We start from the raw sequence: 13,301 nt of genomic DNA, 5'->3' as shown, positions 1-13,301 counted from the left end.
TTACAAGACATTCAACCTCCCTCGTCAACCAAGGTTCTCTCACACGACCATCTCTTTCCTGCCTGACAGGTACATACATATCAAGGACACGTCGTATCTGTTCATCATTCAGAAAATTCATCATTCAGAAAATCACCCCTAATCAAACCACTTAGTACTTTGAGGTACAGCCAATTAGCTCCACTATGTTCCCTGACTGATTTTCTCCTTTTTTTAAAATTGTGCATGATGGTTGCAATCTTCTGGAGCTACCATGAATGCATCTCATATTCCAACTAAACAAAATTGAAAGATTACATAAACACAAATAACTGTGGATGCTGGAAACCTGACATAAAAAGAGTGCAGGAAAAACACAGCAGATCTGGCAGCATTTATTGAGAGAAAAACAGAATAAATGTTTTGAGTCCAGTGACCCTTCATCAGAACCGATGATAACTGGGAAAGGTTCGTATTTAGGCTGGTGACAGATGGTGAGGGCAAGGAAATAGAGTAGATTTGGCCATGGGTACCCACATGGGCTCCAGTTTTGCCCGTTTTCTCTGTGGGTCCCGTGGAACGTTTCTTGTTCCAGTCCTAACAGGTCCCTCCACATAAATCTTTCTCTGGTACGTTCATAACATGATTCATGCTGCTTCCCTCTCTCTTGATCGGAATTGGAAGATTTATCAATTTTGCTTCCCGCTCTCACCTTCACCTGGTCCATCTCTGACTTCTCTCTTCACTTCTTTGATATCTCTGTTTCCATTTCTGGTGATAAACTGGCCACCAATAACCATTACAAACGTACTGACTCCCACAGTTCCTTTGAACATCCAGCCTTACACCCTGCTTCCTGCAAGGACTCTATCCCATTCTCCCAGTTTCTCTGTCTCTGTCACATATATTCTGAATATACCACCTTGGTGGTGGGAGGAGGGTCTTAGAAATGTCCATATTTGTCCTCAATTGAGGGTCTTTAGCTGTGTCTGTCAGATTTCCCACAGTTTGGCTCTCACTTGTTCTCTTCCCTCCCACACAATGATAGAGACTCCCGGTCCTCACCTTCTATCCCACTAACATCCACATCCACAGGATCTTAAGATGCTATTTCCACCACTTCCACCAGGATACCACTGCCAGACAGACATTCCTCTCTCTTCCCTTGTCAGCGTTCCACAGGGACCATACTGTCCACTCTCAACATCTCCCCACACCTCCACAAAACCTTCCCATGCAATCACAGAAGGTGCAACACTTGCCCATTTACATCTTCTCTCTTCATTATCCAAGGCCTTGACAATGCTTTTCACTGTGCCTCAATACATGTGACAATAAATTCAATTTAATTCAATTCAATACCTTCCAGGTGAAGTAGCAATTTACCTACACTTCATTCAATTTAGTCCGCTGTATTTGATGATCATAAAGTAGTCTCCTCTACACTAGTGAACATAAACTGTAACCACTTTGCCAAACACCTATGCTAAATCTATAAAAATATCCCTGAGTTCTCAGTTGCTTGCCACTTCAGTACACCACTGTGTTCCCATACCAACATTTCTGTCTCAGGCCCGCTACATTGCTCCAGTGTGGTTCAATGCAAGCTGGAGGAACAGCACCTTATCAATCCAGGCACCATACAGCTTTCAGCATTCAACATTAAGTTTAACAATTTCAAAATGTGATCATACTCCTCTGTGACGGTGACCTTTGACCCACACGCTGCATTATTTAGATTGCTCCCTGCACAGATGAGCCATTTTTTAAAAGTACATTTCCATTAATGCCCTTAATAGTATTTATCTCTGTCTCTCTCTCTCTCTCCCTCTCTCATGTAATCATCAGCTATTTCTTTGTTTGCCTATTGTCTATCTTCTCTCTCTGGGATCCATCTCCATGCACTATTTACTGTCGCCATCCCATCATCAGCACAAATACCACCTTTTTTCCCAGGGTCACTGGACTAAAAACATTAATCCTATTTTTCTCAAGTGATACTGCCAGATCTGCTGTGTTTCTCCAGAACTTTGTTCTTGAAAGATTACATGTTGGTGTTACAGCTCAAAAACACAGTGTCTCCACTAATGACCTCTCCACCCTCTTATTGTATCTCATACAATTACTGGATCTCTTATCACCTGATGCCTCATTCCTGGCAAGAGAAAACTGGGTTCATTAGTTTCACCTCTGCAGATCAAGTCACTTTCCATTTCACAATTCAGATAAATGCCAATCAGTCAGACTTCCGATGCTTCAAATCAACACTCTCTCATTGTTCCTGACTCATGCAAGGCACTAAATGGGCTTTTGGTGCAAAGTGATACATATTGTAGCTCTGCTAAAGCTCTTCTTTTCAATGGAAAAGTGTCCTTAGATTCCCCCTTTCACCAACAGTTACCTTCTGTTTCAAGCTTCTCACCAGATCTTTCAGAATACTAGACTAGAAGCAGCAATCAATTTTCATAAAGTAGACCATAAGATATAGGAGCACAATTAGGTCATTTGTCCAATCAAGTCTGCTTCACCATTCAATCATGGCTGACACCTTTCTAAACCCCATTCTGCTGCCTTCTCCTCATAATCCTTGATCCTCTGACTAATCAAGACCAGATCTCGGTCTTATTCAATTGGCCTCCACAGTCTTCTGCAGCAATGGGTTCCACAGTTTCACCATTCTCTGAATAAAGAAATTGCTCTTCATCTCGTTTCTAAAAGGTGGTCCCTTCATTCTGAGGGTGTGTCCTCTGCATCTAATCTCGCCTACTGGTGAAAACATCTTCTCCATGTCCACTCTATGCACCCTTTCAGTATTCTGTTTCAATAAGATCTCCCCTCATCCTTCTAAACTTCATTAAGTATAGACCCAGAGTGCTCAACCACTCCTCATATGACAAGCCCTTCATTCCCAGAATCATTCCTGTGAACCTCCTCTCAACCCTAAGGCCAGCACATCCTTCCTTAGGTACGGGACCCAAAACTGCTCACAATATTTCAAATGCAGCCTGACCAGAGCCTTATATAGCCCAGATTGCATGCTGCAACATTTTGCCATTCAAGTAATAATCCTTTTTACTGTTACTCCTACCAAAATGGATGGTTTCACACTTACTAACATTGTATTCCATCTGCCAGACCTTTGCCCACTCACTCAAAGTATCTATGTTCCTCTTAACACTTTGCTTTGCCACTCATCTTAGTGTCACCTGCAAACTTTGACACACTACCTGTGGCCCCCAACTCCAAATCATCTATATAGATTGTGAATAATTGCGGTCCCAACACCAATCCCTGAGTCACTGATTGCCAGCCAGAATAGCACTCATTTATCCCTACTCTTTGCTTCCTGTTAGTCAACCAATCATCTATCCAGGCTAATATTTTACTCGTAATGCCATGCATCTTTATCTTATGCAGCAGCGTCATGTGCGGCACCTTGTCCAAGGCCTTTTCGAAATCTAGGTACATTACATCCACTGGGTCCCCATTGTCCGCCTTGCTCATAATGTCTTCATAAAATTCCAAAAGATTTGTTAAGCATGAGCTACCCTTCATGAACCCATGCTGCAGCTGCCCAACGGGACAATTTCTGTCGAGATGCCTTGCTATTTCTTCCTTGATGATAGACTCAAGCATCTTCTGCACTACAGAGATTAAGCTCACTGGTCTACATGTCCCCATATTTTGTCTACCTCCCTTTTTAAACAGTGGCGTCACATATACTGTTTTCCAATCTGCAGGAACTGCCCCAGAGTCCAGCGACTTTTGGAAAATTACCCCCAAAGAACTTGCTATTTCACCCGCCATCTCTTTTAGTACTTCAGGATACATTCTATCAGGGCCGGGAGACTTGTCTATCCTTAGTTCCATTAGCTTGTCCAACACTATCTCCTCCGTAATAATGATTGTTTCCAGGTCCTCACTTACCTTTGTCTCTTTGACAGTTATTATATTATTAGTGTCCTCCACTGAGAAGACCGATACAAAATACCTGTTCAATGCCTTGGCCAATTCATCATATTCCATAACTAAATCCCCTTTCTCATTCTCTAAAGGACCAATGTTTACTTTAACCACTCTTTTTTTGTTTTATATATTTAGAGAAACTTTTGCTAAGGGTCTTTATATTCTGTGTGGGATTTTTTTCTCACATTCTATCTTACTTTTCTGTATAGCTCTTTTTGTGGTTTTCTATTGACCTTTAAAGTTTTCCAAATCTTCTAGTTTCATGCTGTTTTTGGCCAATGTGTATGCCTTCTCTTTCAATTTGATAGCCTCCCTTATTTCCTTAGACATCCAAGGCAGTTTTACCCCTTTTCTTACACTGGTATATACTTTTGCTGAGCACTTTGAAAAATTTCTTTGGAAGTCCTCCATTGCTTGTCAACTGTCCCACCATAAAATTTTTGTTTCCAGTCTACTTTAGCCAAGTCCTCCCTCATTGTATTGTAGTCTCCCTTGTTTAAGCACAGGACCCTGCTACTGGATTTTATCTTTACACTCTCCATCTGTATTCTAAACTCAACTACACTGTGATTGCTCCTTCCAAAAGGATTGCTCACTATGAAGTCATTAATTATTCCTGTCTCAGTACACAGGACCAGATCTAGGATAGCTTGCTCCCTCGTCAGTTCCATTACATACTGTTCAAGAAAACTATCACGGATACACTCAACAATCTCTCCTCCTCTAGGCTACCCTGACCAAGCTAGTTCAACCAATCGACATGTTAATTAAATCCCCCATGATAATTGGCGTACCATTTTTACAAGCATTTGTTATTTCTTTGTTTATGCCCGCCCCCAATGTGATGTTATTATTTGGTGGCCTATAAACTACACCTATCAATGACTACACCTATCAAACATCTCTAATAATATCCTGGATATTTAACTCCCGGTGGTGACCATCCTGTAACCATGTCTCCATAATGGCTACTAAATCATATTAATTCGCCATGATTTGTCCGTTACCTCATCAATCTTGTTATGAATGCTACGAGCATTCAGGTAAAGTGGCCTTATGATTTCTTACCCTCATGATTTCAAACATCTCCAATAATATCACCTGAGTTATCCTTCCTTTTTACTTCTTTCATAGTCTTCCTTGAACTTAAACCCTCCTGCAGGCATACTAACCTGCTGCTTAACCTTTTATTACCATCATACTTCCTGTTGTTTTCCCTTTCCCTTCCCCCTGACTCACTAGTTTAAAGACCTAGTGACCACCCTATTGATCCTTTTCGCTTGACCAGATTGTTCCAGATTGGTTCAGGTGGAGACCATCCCATCAGTACAGATTCCCCCAGTTCCAAAACTGATGCCAATGCCCCATGAAATGGAATCCCTCTTTCCCACAACACTCCCTTAGCCACGCATTTACTTCCCTAATTTTCTTAACCCTAAGCCAATTGGCATGTGGTTCAGGCAGTAATTTGGAGATTATGACCCTCGAGGACCTGTTCCTTAATTTTGTCCTAGTGCTTGACAATCCCCAAACAGGTCCTCCTTCCTAGCCTGGCCTATGTTATTTGTCCCAATGTGGACCACAACAACTGGATCCTCCCCCTCCCGCAACAATATTCTTTCAAGCCAGTCAGAGTTGTCCTGCACCCTGGCACCAGGCAGGCAAAACACCATGCGGGTCTCCCGATCTGGCTTGCAAAGGATACTATCTGTTCCCCTAATTATAGAATCCCCGATAACAACTTTTTGCTCCCCCCTCTTGAATGGCCTCCTGAACCATGGTGCCTTGGTCAGCTGGCTCATCCTGTCCACAGCCCTTTTCCTCATCCACACAGGGAGCAAGCATCTCATACTTGTTGGATATGGTCAAAAGCTGAGGCTTGTCCACTCCTGAACTCAGGATCCCTCTCCCTGCCTCACTTACAGTCACACCCTGTTGTCCCTGATCACAGACTGAATTTGAATTACTTAATCTCCCAGGTGTGACTGCCTCCTGAAACAAAGTGTCCAGGTAACTCTCCCCCTCCCGGATGTGCCACAGTGTTTGAAACTCAGATTCCGGAGTTCCTCCAGCAACCAACACTTGCTGCAAATGTGGTCACTGCTGTTCACAATGGGGATCAGCCAGCTCCCACATTGTGCAGCTACAGCACATCACCTGCCCAGCCATCTCTACTTAGTTAGTTACTTTATATAAATTCATGAGTTAAATAATTTCTAATAATTCTCTGCTATACTCCTTTTCAAATAACCAAATAATAAACAAAAAGAGAAAAAAAGTAAATTTTTAACCAATCGCATGATATAAAAAGAAATAGAACAAACTTTACCTTATCAACAAGCTACAGAGTCTTTTTTTTTAGTTAAAGGAGGAGGGCAGATGGGAGACACTACATGTGTATTGTCTCTGGATCAGCCGCTGCCCAAATACATCAATGGTTACCAATGATTGAGGACAGGCTAACTGGCCTATAATTTCCTGTCTTCTGCTCTCCTCTCTTCTTAAACAGGGGTGTTACATTAGCCATTTTCCAGTCCTCTGGAAACTCCCTTACCTCAGTGATTCCTGGAAGGTCACACCAACGCCTCCACAATCTCCTCCAGAACCATGAAGTGTAGTCCATCCATTCTGGGTGATTTATCCACCTTCATTTTCAGGTCTCTACCATTGCTTCCTGATACATGCCTTGGAACATTTTTCTCCTTACTTTGTTGTAAGCAGAAGATGGCACTGACTGTGTTTCCCCACAAAAGTCTGGCTTAGATTGGGTTTGGTTACTTCAGTGGAATAAATGCATTGCTCTTACCTGTAACCCAAGTTCCAGAGCCACATTGAGAAGTGTAATATCTGGTGGAATGTCAGCTGGTGTAGCTATTTTAAATGCATCCTGGGCGAGTTTGAATATGAGGGAGGAGGAGTGAATGTTCTTCCGAATAGCTTCCAGGACAGTTCGCAACCGTAGCATATCTCCTGCGATTAATCAGAAGGAGTAATTTAGATCCTATTGATTTACCAGTTTGGACCTTACACATTAGTCTGTAACAAGGTAAATGCTATTAATCTAGGCTACTGAGAAACCTTCAAGAAAGGAGAACAAACAACATGATGATATTGCGCCAAGAAGCTTTTGGAAAAGTATTTTGACAATATATGCTGTAACTCCCCTGGTGACTTCCTGACCTTTTAATTACCAGTCACCATAGTCTTACCAAACCATATATTACAGAGAGATGACTGGTGGTGATTTAACCTGGGGGCCATCATACCTGAGGTGAGGGGAGAGGTTGAGAAGGAGAGTCCTTCACTGTAACCTCAGCCAGTGATGGGAATTGAACCCACGCTATTGGCATCACACTGCTTTGCAAACCAACCATTCCTGAAGAAGGGCCTGTGCCCGAAACGTCGAATCTCCTGTTCCCTGGATGCTGCCTGACCTGCTGTGCTGTTCCAGCAAAAAAGTTTCAAACCAACCATCTGGCCAACTGAGCTAAAGCAACTCCCTAATTACCGGTATTTACAAAAACATTTTAAAAAGTGCTCACTTTCTTCTTAAGTATTTGAATTTACACCATGAGTATTAATGATATTAGTAATCAACCTGGCTTGCAGGATTTACTGTGTTCAGCAATGGAAGCCAATTGAATTCAAACAACTAAAATGCTCTTCCTGCTGAGCTTGTATTTTAATGACTGCTCAATACAGGTTTAATTTGTAGAGCCAACAGACTACGGTCTATTGTCATCATTCATGCAAAATGCATTTAATTTTGAAGACAGCCTAGATGATCACTTTTACCTATTGACTAGGAGAACTTTGATATTGTTTTAAGATTTCAAAATTGTTCATGCCCTGTATTCTATCCTGTAGTGTTAATGGTTTGATCTGCACATCACCATCCCAGTAAGAACACATGAAACAGATAAGGCAGAAAAAGTCCAGTTGATGCATGGCATCTGGCTCATTCAGTCACATTGCTGGTAACTGGTTCTCAGCATTCCCAGCTATCAGCAGTTATACAATTGAGAAAATAAATTGTAGGGAAATTCAGAAGTTCTAGTAATTTTCTCTGATCCAGACAGGGAAATTAAAACGGTCACTTTGTATATTTCGATAAGCAGAACGCATTTTAACAATGTTACCATTAAACAACTACATAAAACACATTGGGTTGTAAAAATGTTCACAATTGAAGATAAAATTTCTTCCCCAAATATAATATTTTTCCTTATGGAAATATTAATGTTTATCACCCCTCTTACTTGTAAAATTAAATATGCTTCACAGTTACTGCCCTGAGGTTCACCGAGCTCAACAGTTCTGATCTCCTCAACTTAATCCAAAAATGTCCACTGTTCCAATCTAAAACTGAGCAGCATTTTGTTCCCAAACTTTTTTTTTTAAATCAGCTCAACTTAAACCCAATTCCATAACATTAGCTTTTGTTTCATTTATAGATTCTCCACTCCTGAAAAAGGTACCTTTCTTTCCCAGCACCATACAACATGCTGAAGATAAATGTTTGCAGTTGAATTCCTCCTGTCCAACCACAGACCATAATTAATCTCTCTGATGTGGGGCACAACAAATCAGCAAGTCGCTTTCTTTCTCTTGGTGCCCTCTCCACCAAGATAAAAATTTTCTGAATTGGGAATATGGCTGCATACTGTTACCTCATCATGTAATTCAGTAAGCCACATGGACAATGAAAGTTCATTTTTGTTTGTGCTAAGACTACCTTTGGCAGCTGTTAACATTGTGGAGGCCAGCTCACATTGTTGAGACTCAAGGTGTCCTAGGGTAAACCACCGTGGATATCGACTAGGTACAACTGAAACGATATGATGAGGATGGGAAACGTCGCCAGCATGTGATGTTGATTCCAGAACAGGTAACCTACAAAAAAAACAACAACAGTGATATGTTGTAGGTGATAGGAAATAGATATCATTGATTCATTAGGCTATTGTGTAGCCTAAATGTACAAATCACATATTGATGCTTTTATCGGGTAATAGCCTGACGGAGAGTAGTTCTGTTTTCGACTATTGCATATCCAGGCTTTAATGTTCTGCAAATTCAATGTTTTCCCCATTATATTTGTGTAAACATGAAGATACAGAGAACAAAAATGTATGACAACAAAAGACATAAATGCATTTGTTCTACAAAGAATGGAAGTGTGGGTCGAGAGAGGTGGGGAGAAAAGGACCATAGAGCATACATCTTCCCTGCATTGACCCTGATCCCCTGATGTAAAACCAGATTTCTGGTGAGGAAAATTAGGCATGAAAATGTTACCCTATCAAGCTTCAACCAAGACTACTTTATATCCTGGGTTTAGCCCAGTGCCAACTGGCTATCATTCAAGTGAAATAGTGCTTCTCCCCATTAAAGATATTTCAGGACAAATAAAGGTATCTTGTGTTAATGGTACACCGACTTTGCTTTTAAGCAAATTATCGCCAGCCTGACACACAATTCGAAATAGGTATGACAAAGAATCAAGGTTCAAAGCCTAACAGCAGACTCTCCCAGTATCACACAAAATAGGTATCCTTCCATAACAATAGGAAACTCAGAATAAAGGACTAGGAACATTCTCTTCTGTATCACCTCAGATGCTTGTCTTGTACCTTTTGTAGGCAATCCCAGGTTCACAGCCTTGTGAAGCCCCAGGATAAATAAAGAGGTTACACATCCAATATAACAGGTGCGTGGGAACTGACTGCTCCTATGTTACATAGACAGCAATGTCAGGGACCATTTATTGCTTTGAATTTTGAAGAGAGTCATAAGTCACATGTCACCAGGTTATAGACCAACAGGTTTATTTGAAATCACAAGCTTTCAGAAAGCAGCTCGTTCATCAGGTCAAGGAGCAGCACTTGGGATTTCAAATAAACCTGTTGGACTATAACCTGGTGTCCGGTGACTTCTGAATTTGTCCACCCCGGTCCAACAACAGCACCTTCACACCATAATTTTGAAGATGGTGTAACCATTTCCCAGCAAATTAGCAATGGCTGACTTAGGGGTCTGATGGAAGAGTCATGCTTAATTTTAGTCACTTTTCCTTTAGGGCCTTTGCTTGCAATCTTCCCTTCCCTTAACCTACCACACACAAGATACCACGTACAGATTTATGCCCTACTAGCATCCCATTGCTTTCAATGCCATATTTGCATTCTTGCAGGATGTTACAATATTAAGATCCTATTACTTTTAGATCAGAAACCCTAGTTTATCAAAGCATTAGGTGACCGACATAATCACACAAAAACGAGCTGTCACCCATCCCTGTCTTATGTTAGTTACCTGCACTAGTTCAGTAGTTCTAGTAGTTTTTAGTGGTATGATAAATATACATTAGTGATTGGTTCGAACTGCTCATATGTTTTGTTAACACCCAATAATCTAAACAACGAGGTCAGAAATAGTATGCATCCAGTACCAGAACTGAATGTTTTAAATTAAATTACAAACCTCATTGCTCTTAAAGCTAGTTTGTATGCAAGGTCAGTATCATGCGACAGTAAAGCTGAAAAAAGATACTTTGCAAAAGTATGCATCGGCACACTTTCCCGGTGAATCACTTCGCCCAGGCCGCTGAAAGGACCTCCTGTTAATGATAAAAATTGCTGTCAGTTCAGTTGAAGGAGGAATACCTTTATGATTTTTTTGCATAGACAGTTTCATTTGCAAGGTGACATTTTTACATATTGCGGTTCAGTTTTATTTTTGCACAGGTTGTGCTAATTATTTTTCAAAATGATTGTTTATTTTGGAATAGAACAACTATTTTTGTGCAAATTATCATGGAACACCAAGATCAAAGGATTGAACATTGAGAGGGATTCTCCTAGTTGTCACTCATAAGGTGCTGGAAGATCTATGGAAACCTAGGAGAAACACTAATTCAGAGAGTAATAAGAGTTTAAAAGCATGGAAAGAGGCCCTTCAGCCCATCATGTCCATCCTGGGATTTCTACCATTTCTTCAACGTTTCCACAGATCTACTGGTGACAGCTCAATAATGGGGGAAAAAGTCTTGGGGAGAAATTAACCAAGTTCAGTGTTTTCTTACAGAAGACATTTTCACTGATCCTCCTGTTCTTGCTTTCTGTTCCTTAACTTAATTTTGTAACAGAAGTAAATGCAATTGGTGAGACTGATTGCATATACAACACCAATTTAATATTGCAGAAGATTTATGAAAACATGGTTTTCTGATAATAACACAATTAAATATTTTCTCAGTGTCTTCATCAAGTTCAATTCAGGACCAATACCATCATTAAATAACAATTTAAATATCAAATGTCAATCACAATATATGGAATAACTTAACTTAGCCATCCTCTCTGTAGAACATGCCTTTATCACAGGATTTATCAAGTCTTTGAAGTAAGTGAAAAAGCACAGTCCACAAAAAAAAGCAACTTGCATCTTAGTGTCTTTACTTTTGAAGGTACTGTACTGCATGAATTTAGCCTGAATTTAAACATTACCACTTCCAGAGCTGAAAGGCTAATTGCCTAAAGCATGCACTATCCAACCTAACCTATCTTGCCAGAGAAACTATGGATGTTCCACTTTTTTCTCATCAAAACATTTTGATTTCTATAGAGGAATTAGTTTACCTTCTAATAAGATAATAGACTGTTTGCGTAGGACTTGTACAAGCATTTCATCTAATTCAAGTTCCTGTAGTTTGAAGATTATTTGCTCCTCATTGCGGCAGACCTTGTCTTGGGCATAGAGGCCCTCAGGCATTACTCTTTGCTGACCCATCCCCATCAGTGCCACCTCCATGGCCAGTGTAAGGTAGGATTCATTGCTGTCTAGGCAGCCCGACACAGCCACATGTTGGTAGGTAGCAGGCTTCAGGTCATTGCTAGAATCTAATGGGATAAGGAATGATATTAGTCTTGAAGAATCATGGACAAATGTCAATATCTGTTCTACCAATGAGTTCTGGGACACATTAAAAACCCTGGGTTTTTTTGTTTGGTCTATTCACCAAACTTAACCACCTCAAAAAAGGAGCAGCTGTTACGGCCAGAAATTTTTCCCATCCTCCATCTTGGATTACCCAGAGAGGAATTTGTTAAGCGTGCACATGAAAATTTTCTGATTCAGTATGTGGATGTATGTACCTATTAGAGAAGGTGCAAAACTTGACCTACTCTTGGGAAATAAGGCAGGGCGGGTTATTGAGGTGTCAGTGGGGGAGCACTTTGGGGCCAGCGACTATAATTCTATTAGTTTTAAAATAGTGATGGAAAAGGATAGACCAGATCTAAAAGTTGAAGTTCTAAATTGGAGGAAGGTGAATTTTGACAGTATTAGGCAAGAACGTGAATCCTTAGAAGAGTGTAAAGGCAATAGGAGTATACTTAAGAGGGAAATCAGGAGGGCAAAAAAAGAGCACATGAGATAGCTTTGGCAAATAGGGTTAAGGAGAATCCAAAGGGTTTTTACCTTAAGGACAAAAGAGTAATTAAGGAGAGAATAGGGCCCCTCAAAATTCACCAAGACATTTGTGTGGAGCTGCAGGAGATGGGGCAGATACTAAATGAATATTTTGCATCAGTATTTACTGTGGAAAAGGACATGGAAGATATAGAATGTAGGGAAATAAATGGTGACATCTTGAAAAATGTCCATATTACAGAGGAGCAAGTGCTGGATGTCTTGAAACACATAAAGATGGATAAATCCCCAAGACCTGATCAGGTGAACCCTAGAACTCTGTGGGAAGCTAGGGAAATGATTGCTGGGCCTCTTACTGAGATATTTGTATCATTGATAGTCACAAGTGAGGTGCTGGAAGACTGGACGTTGGCTGACGTGGTGCCACTGTTTAAGAAGGGTGGTAAGGACAAGCCAGGGAATATAGACCAGTGAGCCTGACGTCGGTGGAAGGCAAGTTGTTGGAGGGAATCCTGAGGGACAGGATGTACATGTATTTGGAAAGGGAAGGACTGATTAGGGATGGAAAATCATGCGTGGGAAATCATGTTTCACAAACTTGATCGAGTTTTTTGAAGAAGTAACAAAGAGGATTGATAAGGGCAGAGCGGTATATGTGATCTATATGAATTTCAGTAAGACGTTCGACAAGGTTCCCCATGGGAGACTGGTGAGCAAGGTTAGATCTCATGGTATACAGGGTGAACTAGCCATTTGGATAGAGAACTGACTCAAAGGTAGAAGACAGAGGGTGGTGGTGGAGGATTGTTTTTCAGACTGGAGGCCTGTGACCAATGGAATGCCACATGGATCGGTGCTGGGTCCTCTACATTTCATTATTTATATAAATGATTTGGATGTGAGCACAGGAGGTATAGTTAGTA

At 40.8% G+C, this 13,301-nt stretch overlaps 1 protein-coding gene across 4 annotated transcripts in view; it reads right to left on the bottom strand.

The window, feature by feature from the left end:
- The window catches only part of LOC122554281 (zinc finger SWIM domain-containing protein 5), a 244,346-nt gene that overhangs the window by 10,022 nt on the left and 221,023 nt on the right, over positions 1-13,301 (bottom strand). For all 4 annotated transcript variants that reach the window (XM_043699055.1, XM_043699054.1, XM_043699056.1 and 1 more), the window contains 4 exons: positions 11,586-11,846; positions 10,429-10,564; positions 8,681-8,838; positions 6,752-6,915 (listed from right to left, as the gene is read on the bottom strand). In XM_043699055.1, the coding sequence (XP_043554990.1) occupies positions 6,752-6,915; positions 8,681-8,838; positions 10,429-10,564; positions 11,586-11,846 (719 nt within the window). The remainder of the gene's footprint in view (positions 1-6,751; positions 6,916-8,680; positions 8,839-10,428; positions 10,565-11,585; positions 11,847-13,301) is intronic.

The sequence above is a fragment of the Chiloscyllium plagiosum genome, chromosome 11 (assembly GCF_004010195.1).
Source record: "Chiloscyllium plagiosum isolate BGI_BamShark_2017 chromosome 11, ASM401019v2, whole genome shotgun sequence".
NCBI lineage: Eukaryota > Metazoa > Chordata > Chondrichthyes > Orectolobiformes > Hemiscylliidae > Chiloscyllium > Chiloscyllium plagiosum.
Note: the sequence above shows the minus strand (reverse complement) of the source record. Positions and strands in the feature narration are given on the sequence as shown.